Source organism: Protomyctophum bolini (assembly GCF_963924005.1).
Source record: "Protomyctophum bolini genome assembly, chromosome: 16".
NCBI classification, from domain to species: Eukaryota; Metazoa; Chordata; class Actinopteri; order Myctophiformes; family Myctophidae; genus Protomyctophum; species Protomyctophum bolini.
Window position 1 is genome coordinate 12,021,584 of NC_137877.1, and position 13,217 is coordinate 12,034,800.

General features: G+C 43.6%; 1 protein-coding gene across 1 annotated transcript; it reads left to right on the forward strand.

Annotated features, from left to right (window-relative positions):
• Nucleotides 1-10,719: 10,719 nt before the first annotated feature.
• Nucleotides 10,720-11,505, forward strand: LOC308330424 (2-aminoethanethiol dioxygenase-like; the record flags this gene model as incomplete). The annotated part of the gene is made up of 1 exon (XM_080785275.1): nucleotides 10,720-11,505. One exon carries the CDS (start codon nucleotides 10,720-10,722, stop codon nucleotides 11,503-11,505), a length of 786 nt encoding a protein of 261 aa, XP_080641401.1.
• Nucleotides 11,506-13,217: the final 1,712 nt, after the last annotated feature.

The following is a 13,217-nucleotide window of genomic DNA, read 5'->3' on the forward strand; positions in this document are numbered from 1 at the left end:
TCCCATGGCTAAAAGATTTAAAGAAGAGGGACGGGGCAGCCCGTGCCCTATAGACTAACGAGGAACAAACCGGCATACACTACTACACAGCTGCTTCCATTTAACAGCAAGCCGGCTTGGAGGACTGTGTGACTGGACCGTCATTTAGTGTTGCATGTTGTTCTTATTTTATTATTTGTACAAACAATGAATTATAAAAGGACACAAAGATGGTGTTTTAACAGCATTTCTTTTGAATGGGAATTGTGTTTATTTATGATTGTCTAGCACCTGGCTCTCCTGCAGTACTGGCAGGAGGGGTGTCTGTCTTGTGTTTCAAAGAGCTCTTGTGTTATATGTTCTCTTATGTTAATAATGTGGCGCCTGAAATGTTTGTGTATTTGGAATAAGTTTAGTAAAACCATATATAATTGTGTAAATCAACTCATGGGCCATAGTTTGCATTATTTTAGTTAAGTGGTTACCAAATATTAGTTCTGTGTCTTGGTATGCTCTCACCTAGTATAAAAGGGAGGCTGCAGGATGCTGAGGTTCAGTAGTGGCTTGGGCAACAAGCAGGTAACATCCAGGGAGAGGAGAGCTGCTAGGGGTCCCTTTTTGGAAGGGTTTATATAGCCTAATACAGTTTCTTATGTTCTGGGGTTTTGTTTCCTAATTTGCTTTCAAGCTAAGTTTCATCTGTCTTTTCTGTGAGTTTAGTCTTCAGTGTTTTTGTTGGTCTGTTAGGACCTTCCACTGTAAATACTGCTGCATCGGGGAGAAATAAAACCCTCTAAATGGTATTGCTGGATTCTGTCACTTTTTGGAGCCTTGGCCACTCGGCCAACTTTACAGACGGACAAGCCAAATGAGAGAGTGAGATGAGAGAGAGAGAGAGTCCATGGGGAGAACTTTAAGCTATTCTTGGTCCACATAGCTGCGGTATGGAGATAGGGATTCCTGGTGGTCAAATGGCTAATGGACTTAGCCTTAATCCTTTTTGAAAAACCAGAACTCACAAAGTCTCACAGATGACCCCATTAAAAGGTCACAGGAACTTTTTAAGATTAAAAACATGAATATAAAACGGCATATAAGTCTCTCTCACACTGAAAATGAAAGTACAAAAATGATGATGATGATTTTACTGTAATCTCTCAATTATACTGGAGAACTTGTCTATACAGCACTTTTTCAGCTAAGTGGAATGGTATAGGAGTTGTTTTGCCATTACTCAATTCACACGTTTATTCATTGTGAAACAAAGATTGTGACATTACATCTGTGCAGTGAACAGCTGGGACTGAACCAAGGATTAAGGAAACTGATCATATCCATGTTGTTCAATCTCAGCCAGGCCAGGTGGATGAGATTGACCTCCACGGACGAAAAACAACAAACTCTTTGACACCAAGGATCAAGTTATAATGGTCAATTAGGAAACAAACAGATTTAATAGGGGATCTCCTCACTCTATAAAACACAAACTTTGACACACACATGCACGCACGCACACACGCACTGCACACACATGGGTTTGAACTATATTAGGCTTGAGTGTGATGTTGTTAAACTGTATCCGGAACTTTCTAATAGCACACAGGTTGTCCGCTGTTCAGAACCCCCGTCACCCCACACATCATAAAACCTTCCTCTAGTTCAGACTGCCTAACGATTGCTCACTCCGCTGTGTGTGTGTGTGTGTGTGTGTGTGTGTGTGTCTCGCTCTGAGGAGGATGAAGCTTCCAGTTCACCATTCATGCGGAAACAAACTCTGTACCCTGTACATTTTCTGCCATCTCATCTTTCCCTTCTACTTTTCTATTTAGCCTCTCTCTCTCTCTCTCTCCTCACGACTTTTCAAGATTGTCTTTCTGTCACCGACACACAGTATCATTGTACAAGTCACAGCCAAAACTCTCTACCTCTGTTTTATTGGGAGCCCTGAAATTAACAAGCGCTTTGTCTAGAAGATCCTGTACACCCCTCCCCTTCGTCCTCCAGACCCCCCCCCCCCCTCCTTCACTGAGGGAGTGAAAGTGGTGCAGCTAATGAACACTGCAAGGCCAAATGGTGTGGAGCCTTGGTTTCCCTGTGCATTTACAGTACAGCTGTAAACATTTGGCACATTTTGGCCACAAGCGTTTTAATACAGTTGTATAGGCCTGCTGGAAACATGTTTGTGGCCAAACAAAATCTGCCCAATGTGAATTTGCGAACTTTGAAGTTTGTTAGGGGACAAGGGTTTGATCAAATCTTTGGTCTTAATTTACCGGTAACTCTGATTGGACCCGAATGGGTCACAGCCTTTTCTGTGCAGAGCCGGTGGCCTATATCTCCTGCTGTTTTAAATACAGGAAAAGACAAATATACTATGTATTTGCATCATCTCATACTGGCCAATCAGAATGCCTGTTGCCACAAATTTACGTCATATTTGGCGGATATTTTACCTAATTTCTCCTTTCAGTGTCAATGGCAAATATTGAGACGTGTGGGGACAAGATTTGGCAGACATTTGACCTTACTTCTACTTTCACTGTCAATGGCAAATACTGAGGGGGGCTAGTGATAGGACTAGTGCCCCTCAAAAATAGCACCCACGCGAACTGAGCGGTGCAACTATACTTTGGGTCGTGCTCAGACATCAACTCACTGCAGGGGTCAATGGGTCGTATTCAGACAGGGTCAATAGGTCGTACTCAGACAGGGTCAATAGGTCGTACTCACTACTCAGACAAATGGACATACACAGGGTAGCTCTTGGCACCGCCCAAAAAGTGTACAGAGAGATAGAGAAAGAGCTGTTCCAGAGAGAGAGTTCCAGAGAGAGATCAGCGAGAGAGTTCCCGAGAGAGAGGGAGAAACCAGATAGCTGGTCTCTCTGACCCTGGCTCTGACGTGGTTCATGATACCGTAGACTCGTAGAGCTCTCTCAGGTACAAAGCAAACACACGTCCTGCACCTGCAACCTCAACAGAATATTGTCCGAATTAGCGCTATCATTAATGTACACTGACATGGAGTACCATTTGACAACCAGGGTGGTAAAAACATTACCACAAGTCAGCCACCAACTGGCAAATGTATTACCCTTCTTTGGCAGACCGCCAAGCTTCTGTTTCCTTTAATAAATGTACTTGTCTGGTAAAATATCTGAGGTATAATGTGTAGCCTCCAGCACTGGTGACCCGGTCATTTCTTGTAGGCACCACTTGTGCTAAATGTGTAGCCTAATTTAGGCTGCCCTGTCCAGGACTGTAATTTCATTCCAGATTTTTTCAAGTGTCCACATCGCAAACAATATGGGTTGTTTGCCAAATATGTTTTTTGACTTGTCATTTACCTTTATGGATACGATTAAGCATTTTAAACCCTGTTTCTAAATAGGCTATACACGTCTGCATGTTTGAAAATGAGGGGCCAAGGATTGTTACCCCAGGGAAATATAGGGTTTAATGCAAGTTGTAACTGAAACGGAACCTTTCCATACAGCAAACAATCAACACAGAATAAGCTACTATGAACTAAATAGAAGCAGCTTTTGACATGATTACACTGTCATAGTGAATGACAACAGACATGATTATTATTAACAGTTTGCAGAATGACCCGGGTAGTAGGCTACATTTTACATGAAAGCACAACTAGGCACAAAATAGGCACTGTGGACTACACTGATGAAGCATTACTTGTTTACAACAGGGTCCACCTTTTTCATTCATTCACATTCTTTTCATTCTTGATCATTAGCCACAAGGTTTTCTAGTACCGTACAAAAGAGAAACTTAAAACCCTCCGTTGAAGGCATCTTATCTCATGAAGGAGAGAGCCTTCTTTCCCTAAATGAGCTGTAACTTTAACTTGGTCCCACGGGGGGGGACGAACATAAATCAACAGGAGGATTTAGACTGACTGACATAATATCCAATCAAAAACCACGTCCCTCGTAACGTGGCCAATCAGCAGCACTAATTAGCCAAACATGGTAGCATCTGTTTTGTCTGTTTGGTTTTTTTTGCCAGCGCGCACAGGCCGCTGGCTAGTTCGTATTCACGGACGTGTTTTACGCACAAGTACAGTACATGTAGCGCAGACGGCACCGTCCGTAACACCTGCGCTCGAATGTTGCGTGGTTTCCACAGGCTACCGCAAATTATAGCGGAATTTATTTTGAATATCGGTCTCTTCTTGGCTTAAAATAAGACGTGTACAACACGTGCAAAATGAGAGAATTGTAGTAGGCCTAATTAGACAACAGATTCATAACAATGTTAAAGTTGCAGACGCGCAATAGAAACACTTTTTCCGCTACTACTACTTTCATGACGCTCTGTCTGAGCGTGAACGGTTTAATATTGAAGAAGAACAAACAATAATTGAAACACCGCCAGATACGCCACTTTGGTCACCTGGCTGCTGATATTAGCTATAACTGAAGTGCCTGTGTGGGAACTGGGAAGTTGTCATGGTGCCTTTATGCCGGTGACTTTATTTTGAAACAGACTACCTGCTACTATACGGTCCTGTCCCGTTACATAATAACCATGTAAATGACACCACATCCACCCTGACCGGCGTCCCTACTTTGGGGACAATTTAGGACAATATGGTCTGCAAAATAAAATAAAATAGAATCACAAATGTTCAAGATTCTTCAATTAAAACGTTTTAACCTGAATAACTAAAACGCTACAAAGCTCGGCTGGCTACACAACGGGGCTTAAGTCAAGTGCAGGCTAATAACAGCGTCAACTGTCACCAGGGTTACTCACCCGGCCGTCTTCTTTGTGAAACGGGTGTAGAAGTAGCCTATATGTTATGCTACTGTCACGGACGGTGGATCTCTCTCTCTCCCTGCGCCTGAACGCAGGTTGTATCCTATAATAGTATTTCAAGCGACAAGTTACCGTTCCGTAGTAGCGCTGTTGTGTTGTCAACTTGTCGCCAAGGAGGCTGACAGACAGACACAGTCTGCAGTATATCTAATCAAACAGTTTGCTCCTGGCTGGTATGGAGCTTGTCACCAATACGGGACCACAGTCAGTCACCACCACACACTGTTAACGTTGAAACCCCGAGAAAATCCCCCCCTGAAGACCTGAACGGCTTAGGACGGTGACGCAGACGCGCCGTGTGTGAGTGAGCTCGCCTTGTTGTCAAGTCACGGATAGGATCTGTTCTTTTTGGGCAAGCGATTATAGCGACACCCCCGAGTCTATGAAAGCGTAGAAAGGAAAACTCACCGCTTCTACGCGTTGACCGCGTTCAAAAACTGTCTCCCAAATCCCCCCGGCCGAGCTGTAAACAGTTCTTTGTATACTCCTTCCTCCCCGCGCGTAAAAATAAATAAAATAAAGCGTTTGTTTTTTCCCCGAGTCCTCTCCTCTTCACCCACCGTTATTTCCCAGCAGGCAGGGAGAGTGATGATGCTGCTACAGAGAGAGAACTCCCCCGCTAGGCTGCTTTAGTTGCTCAACCTACCGGAGAAGGTAAGAACTAGTCAATATGGCTGACTGACGAACTTGCCGAAAGAGGCGTGGTGGCGACACACACACACACACACACACACACACACACACACACACACACACACACACACACACACACACACACACACACACACACACACACACACACACACACACACACACACACACACACACACACACACACACACACACACACACACACACACACACACACACACACACACACACACACACACACACACACACACACACACACACACACACACACACACACACACACACACACACACACACACACACACACACACACACACACACACACACACACACACACACACACACACACACACACACACACACACACACACACACACACACACACACACACACACACACACACACACACACACACACACACACACACACACACACACACACACACACACACACACACACACACAGGGGGCGGCGGTGGCTCAGGGGTAGAGTGCCTGGATGGGAACCGCAAGGTTGCCAGTTCAAACCCGGGCTCCCCCAGAGTTACTGTCGAAGTGTCCTTGAGCAAGACACTGAACCCCTAATTGCTCCTGATGTGCTAGTTGGTGCCTTGCATGGTTTCCGCTGCCATCGGTGTATGAATGGGTGAATGTAATGCACAATCTATGTAAAGCGCCTTGGATAAAGGCGCTATATAAATGCACCATTTACCATTTACCATTTACCACACACACACACACACACACACACACACACGCCTTCTGCCATAAATGGCTAATTTGAGCCCTGAAAGTCAGACTCATCACAGAAAGTCTGTGCATCCTTCAAACTGCATCCGACAGACTTTACCTGTCCTGTGTTCTGACTGTTCCTCCTGCAGATGCTTAATGCTTTAGCAAAACATTAACCTGCAGCGACTGAGGCAATTCCATGTTGTTATAACATACACAAGGATATTATTAAAACTAGAAAAAGTGCCCCTCGGGGCACAGGTCTCTACCAGGACAGGTCATAGGTTGGGGCCTCCTGGTGGCGCTATAATAGGCCAATGTGAAAAGGGTGCCATTTGTTCTTACACCATTGGCAATTGGATGATTTGAGGCATTTTGTTCCAAAAATGTGTTTTGCAAAAATCCACCCGTTGGTGGCGCTATAACAGGCCAATGTGAAAAGGGTGGGATATATTCCTCAGCATAGTAGGAAAGTCTGTGAAAGATTTCACGTAAATTGCACGCTCCGTTCATGATTTGAGGCTTTTTGTTTCAAAAGGGCCAATCCTGCAAACTTTGAAAGCCAAGTTTAGCCAATCAGGATGGAATATGAAGGGAGCCATCATGTTTGGAAGAACCCCTGCGGTAGAGTGCCTTTACTTATGGCATTGCAGTCTCTGAAGGGTTTGATGCATCAAAGCATAAGGCTGATAAGTTGTACTCCAACGACGAGGGTGACTGGTGTCGTGGTTGTTTCTCAACACTGGTGACAATAGATGAAGATGTGGGTTGGGATGAAACCAGAGACCACATCTTCCAGCCCACAGATAGAAACCAGACATCAGTACATTTTGGATTTTATCGCACAGAAAGGAAGAATCCTCAATATGTAGAGGAGTGGGGAATAGAAGAACTTAACTCATTTGACAATGAGATGCCAAATACTACACTACTACAGTTTCAAGTCAAATTTGGCTTCACAGAAATCACATTGACTTTTTGAGCAAATAAAACTACTCGAGTAAGACTAGTTATTTGCGGACAGTCTTATCCAGAGCGACTACGTGTAATTGGCATAAACGATGGTCAAAGGATAAATGGTAGAGTAAATATAGTATAGTAGACTGCAAAGAAAAAGTATTCAGTCCCAACTTCTTTTTTTCTTTCTTCATGATCAAATAATTAAGAGATTAATACACTATCAGGTTGTCTACAAATATTAGCCACGGTATAATGGGAAAATTGTGTTTTTGGTTTACCTTAAAATATGTTTCATTCATCCGATGTACTTTAAAGGGTTGAATTGGTTCATAAGGTTGAGTTGTACATGCAGTACCTATAATCTTCTTTCTTCTTTATAATTTTACATATTGACCAAATTATGTACAATAACTTCTAACAAATAAAATAAACTCAAAGTCAAAGTCAAACTACTGCCTGGGATAACTTGCAAGGAACCACTGGGGTCCCAGGACCCTACTTTGATAAATGCTGTGCTCATGATCTCAATGCTACTTTTACGGTCTATGATGCTACTCACTCACTGTGAACTGTAGCCTAACTGGGATGGACCCACCCTCCATCCTGTGGATCTGGTCCTCCTTAGAACCTTTGGTGCACAGTGGCCATCACAGACGGCTAATAACACTGGCTGTTGAATCAAATAATCAAGGTTAACTTCACCATAGTCACGATTATTCAGCAAGCCGAGAAACACCTTGACCTTGAAGGGAAATAAGCTCTCAGGCGTTATTGTTTTATTCTTTTGACAAATAATTACAAAGATATGATTATAGGCTGGCCGAGGCTCCATAAAGCAAAAGGGTCCACAAATACATGTGGGGTATTTTATTTACCTAAAACAAATCACCAGTCGCTTGTTCACAAATATTAGCCACGGTAGAATGGGAAAATTGTGTTTTTTGGTTTACCTTAAAATGTGTTATATTCATCTGATAACCTTATAAACAATTTTTTTACTAATTCAATCCTTGTGAGTTACTTTAAAATGTCAGATGTACACATGTCTTTGATTGTGCATGTATTCAATTCTATAGGGCACGGGCTGCCCCATACCATGTCATATTTTATTGTGTCAGTCAATGAATGAATGAATCAATAAAGGTTTGTGACTTACATGACTCATACAGGATAGGCTTACGGGGATAAAAAAAGTTTAATTGGAAGTGATGGGAAAAAGTACATTGGTGACCCACTACACCTCACCTGCCTGCAATGTTGTCTTTTACTACTTTCTTTAGTCACATTGCAGGGAAATCTGCTCACTTGTGGTGCAACGCTGACACCGTGTGGCCATTAATGGACAATAGCCATTATTTGTGCTGCTTTAATTGGCACTGGTGCTGTTGAGCAATTCACCCGAGGTGACCCATTCAAAGTGCACTTGGTCATTCATTCCGCATAGTTTGAATTGGGACAGTGGGACACTGTTGTTGAGACAACAGTCTAGACTGCCTTTTATGTGAGTTTTCTCTGTTTGTTTTATTTCCACACAGCACCTAAACTATGTCAGCAGCATCTGTAATAAGCAGACTGATGAAATTCAATCCACGTTTTGTATTATATCGTCAAACGAAAGCCACTGCTGCTGCTGCTGTGTCACACGTTGCACTGTTGGCGACGTTGCCACATGTTGGAAACAAAGTCCTCTTCAGCAGCTGTCCTCAGCCTCTCAGGTATGAAACTATATATTCTATATAGTGACTATAATATCTATTTTTACTTTGCCCATCAATGAAGCTATTTAAGGCCACAGGGGAACATTCTTAACATTCTTTGTTGGATCCCTGAGCTGTTTTCTTTTTCTCTAAAAGCAATATAGGCTACAAGCTTTTGAGACTGAGCCTAATCTAGAGCAATGGTTCTCAAAACGTTTTGGTTCAAGGCAGTGGAGGAAAATAACTGTTTCATCCACAGCACCCCTGAATCATAACGCCATATTACAGTAGGGAAATAGTAAAATGTTTATGTCACAAGGAAAACTTGAGAGAATATCCGTTTCCATTAACCACTTGAGGCTCAACATCCCAATACTGGGGGGGACATTCTCCAAAAAATAGCAGATCTACAAGCTCAGTGACACGTTGTGTTGTGAGCTTGTATATCTGCTACTTTTGGAGAAGAGATTTGGTGTAAATTGTGGTTAAACATAATGTGATATTGCTAATATTTATCCCTAGGGTGCAACGGTACCCACTTTTGAGAAACCCTGATCATGATCGAGAGATGGCTGGTGTGGGCTTCCTCTGTATTTTGTCCAGCTGTCATGTCATTTGAATTATTATTTAATATTTGACAATTTGACATCAACATCTGGATGCAACTAAGTATGACTGTGGCTGAAATAAATCAAGCTTCATCAGTCTCCCTACTTCTTATCTGTAATGTGGAACTATCAGGGCAAAGGTCAGATTTTACTTCATGGAGTTAAATTAACTCCAGATTTGGTCTGTTATGGCAGTCGTTCTCAACCTTTTCAGGCCGGGGACCCCCCAGATCCACAAGCTTGGCTTCTTTACGCTAGCCCCTCTTATATAGAGCTTTCCCCCACATTTGCCATTGACAATGAAAGGAGAAATTAGGTCAAATGTCTGTCAAATATGACGTAAATTAAACATTTGACGAACGAAGGGAAAATTTCTGTCATACAGTATGTAGACAAGAAAATCAGCTAACCAATCACATAAATTCAGTTGTCATATTTCATGTTCATTGTGTGATTTCTTCTTTTCTTTGTGCCTCTTTCTGATATATTCGTTGGTTACTTTTGATTTGATTACTTTTTTCTTTCTTTAGACCTTATTGTCACTGTACTGTCATCTGGGGACTGTATGTGTGACGTGTGTTGTTCGGTTGGGCAGTCTTCTGTTATTGAGAGATCAGTCAGTTCATATACACTTTGGTCCCAAATAATAACATTGATGCTTCCTGGAGGATAGGATGAGCCTACTGGTTTTGCCTGATCCCATGGCCTTCTAGCGCTACCCTCAGCCACAATGTCAATTTGGTCAAAATGCTAATAATTTTAATAATTTAGACCTTTAATCATTGCTTAGTGATCCCAGGATCATCATTAGAATGGCATGGCTTGATTGTGGATGTCAGATGCCCTGTGGCCATCCTGTGACGTCATTGATGTCGTCACAGGTCTATGACGTATGACCTGATCTTCCATTGTAAATTAGAGTTAACTATGTCATAAAGTATAAAACTATGTGAAAGGCACCACAGAGGTTATTGCGTGTCTCTCTAGACCTGTGTGATATTTACCTGAAAGTGGGGCATCTGAGAGGAAACAACATGACCTGCTACTGAACCTATTCTATTGAATTAATTTCAATCAATCTGTTTCATTGTGGTTGTTTTGGTCATTAATCCTGACGGGTCGAGATGCGAAAAGGCGCTCTAGACGGAGCCATCACACCAGTGCATGTACTGTAGGCTATATATCATATGCTTTTGCAAATATACTAGATATTTGTTTTCACACACACACACATTTGCAGGTCGATGATTTGGCTATGACGCACCAGGACAACAACAACAACAACAACATTCCATGCATTATGCAGGGAATCGCCCGTCAGGCACAGATCACCTTCAGAAAGCCGTGTCCTGCCAAGGCCTTCCTGGACAACCAGAGCAAACTGAAGAGCCTGATGACGGAGGTCAGGGCTGCGGACCTGAAGCTCACCCCGAGGGGAGGAGACGGCTCCCCGCCCGCGGCCACAGTGCCCGGTCCGCCGGTCACCTACATGCACATATGTGAGACGGACGACTTCAGCATGGGCGTGTTCCTGCTGAGGAGGGGGGCCTCCATCCCCCTGCACGACCACCCAGAGATGCACGGCATGCTCAAGGTCATGTACGGCACCGTCCAAATCACCTGCTTCGACAAGATGGACAAAACGCACCCGAGTGCGGCCACAGCCGCCGCCGCCGCAAGCACCACAGACCCTCGTTCGACCCGAGGTGCCCTGCAGTGTGCGCAGCTCCGTTTCACCGGGGAGTTCACGGAGGACAGCGGGCTCTGTGTCTTGGGCCCGGACACCAACAACCTGCACCAGATAGACGCCGTGAACGGACCCACGGCATTCCTGGACATCCTGGCTCCGCCTTACGACCCGGACGGCGGACGAGACTGTCATTACTACAAAGCTTTACTACCGCCGGCCGGCGCAGAGAGCGAGGCCAGGGACCCGCAGGAGGTCCGGCTCATGGAGATCTCACAGCCTCCAGACTTCTGGTGTGGGACTGAACACTACCCCGGAACCCCAGTTCAGTCAGGACAACTCATGAATGGATGAAATATATATTTATTGACTATAAAATGAGCAATACATTATGGTTTGGCGATTAATTGGATCTGCTTTTTAGGTACTCTGATCAAGCGCATCAGTCCCAACAATATATTAGGACTACCTAAACAGCAGATCCAAAACGACAGGTGGTAACTGAGGTGGAGGAGGGTGAGCAGCAAAAGTTTAAGCTTACAGCGGAATCGGAGTGTGGAGCAGCAAGCAAGCGGGATGAGCAGTGCAAACTTCCAGTTTAAATAGCCGGTATGAAGATGGAATAAGTGTGTGATTGGATGAGTGTGAGGCCGGCAGAAACTGCACCGAGTTTCCTGACTGAACTTGCTTTGTGACAGGCGGTGTATGATGATAAAAGGGCCCCTCACTTCACACAGGTGTGATTTTTAACAAGCTGGAGTTATCGTATCAGTCAAATCACTCCACCAACTAAGAAGGCCATGCACCACCACCCACAAAATCAACGACCATGCACCACCCACAGAATGGAGAAAGAGCTGTCAATCTGTCAATCCATTCCTTGTCCAGGACGGGTGAGCTTCCCCGTGTTGAGTCAAATCAGTATAGTTTTGATTCAGTAATGGTCTTGTTTTCTTATTACATTTTTTGTTTGATTGTATTTTAAATTGTCACTTCACGATCATCTGGGAACCCACCAAAAAGACCCACAGGTTGAGAACCGCTGGTATAATTCCGTTTAAGGTTATTCAGTCTTCATGGCATAATAAGCCAACCAAACTCTTTTCCATGTTCTGGAAATACTACTGGGGGCAAATATTTGTTTAGAAAATTTGTATTTTCCCACATGTGTGGACAAACCATAAAAAAAGCTGATTTTAAAATCACACCTGTGTGAAGTGAGGGGGCTCTTTATCATCATCATACATCACCATACATCATCTAATTCTGGCCAATCACAGTTTTCATCCTCACTTTTGTCTTCAACGTTTGCGTTTACACAACGTTTGTGTTTTCACAAACCCTCAAAGCTGGGCATAGGAGGGGCTATATAGCACACCCCTCAAAAATGCAGTGATGCTTCCAGACATATTTGGAAGTCCAATAAGCCAGGCACCGTCATTTCTGTCGTGGCTTTAAGGCAGGTGCTATCTAGGAACAGTGTGGATACTGATTGGTCTGAATTGGAATAAACTGCTCCAGAGGATTTGCATGTCTGTTCAGCACCAGTACACACTACACAGTAGTAAATTGATGAATTTGACACTGCAATTACAGTATGAAACTGGAAATGCATTCTGTACTTGCGCAGAGCACCGCTACTAATGTCTATTACAACTGCTGTTCTAAATCCTTTAGACCCGTTATTGACCTTATACCAACCTCGAAGCGTACCTTAGTTACGTCACCATCAACAGCCAATAAGGGACCACCATTCTTACCGACATTTACCTTTTACCCACCCAACATTGAAACTTAATTACGTCACCATCAATAGCCAATTAGAGACATACATGCATACCATACATACAATACAGTACATACCACTTTTGGTCCAGCCGACCACAATACTTGCTCAAGCGTATCACTACAAACTTTGTGAAAGCTCAGTCACACTCCACAAAAGCCACAAGAGGGGGGCAAAATACAGCACCTGTACAGTCAGGATAGTACATTGCTGAATTTGACACTGGAAATGTAGGCCTACAGTATGTATCACTACAGACTTTGTGATAGCTGTGTAAACT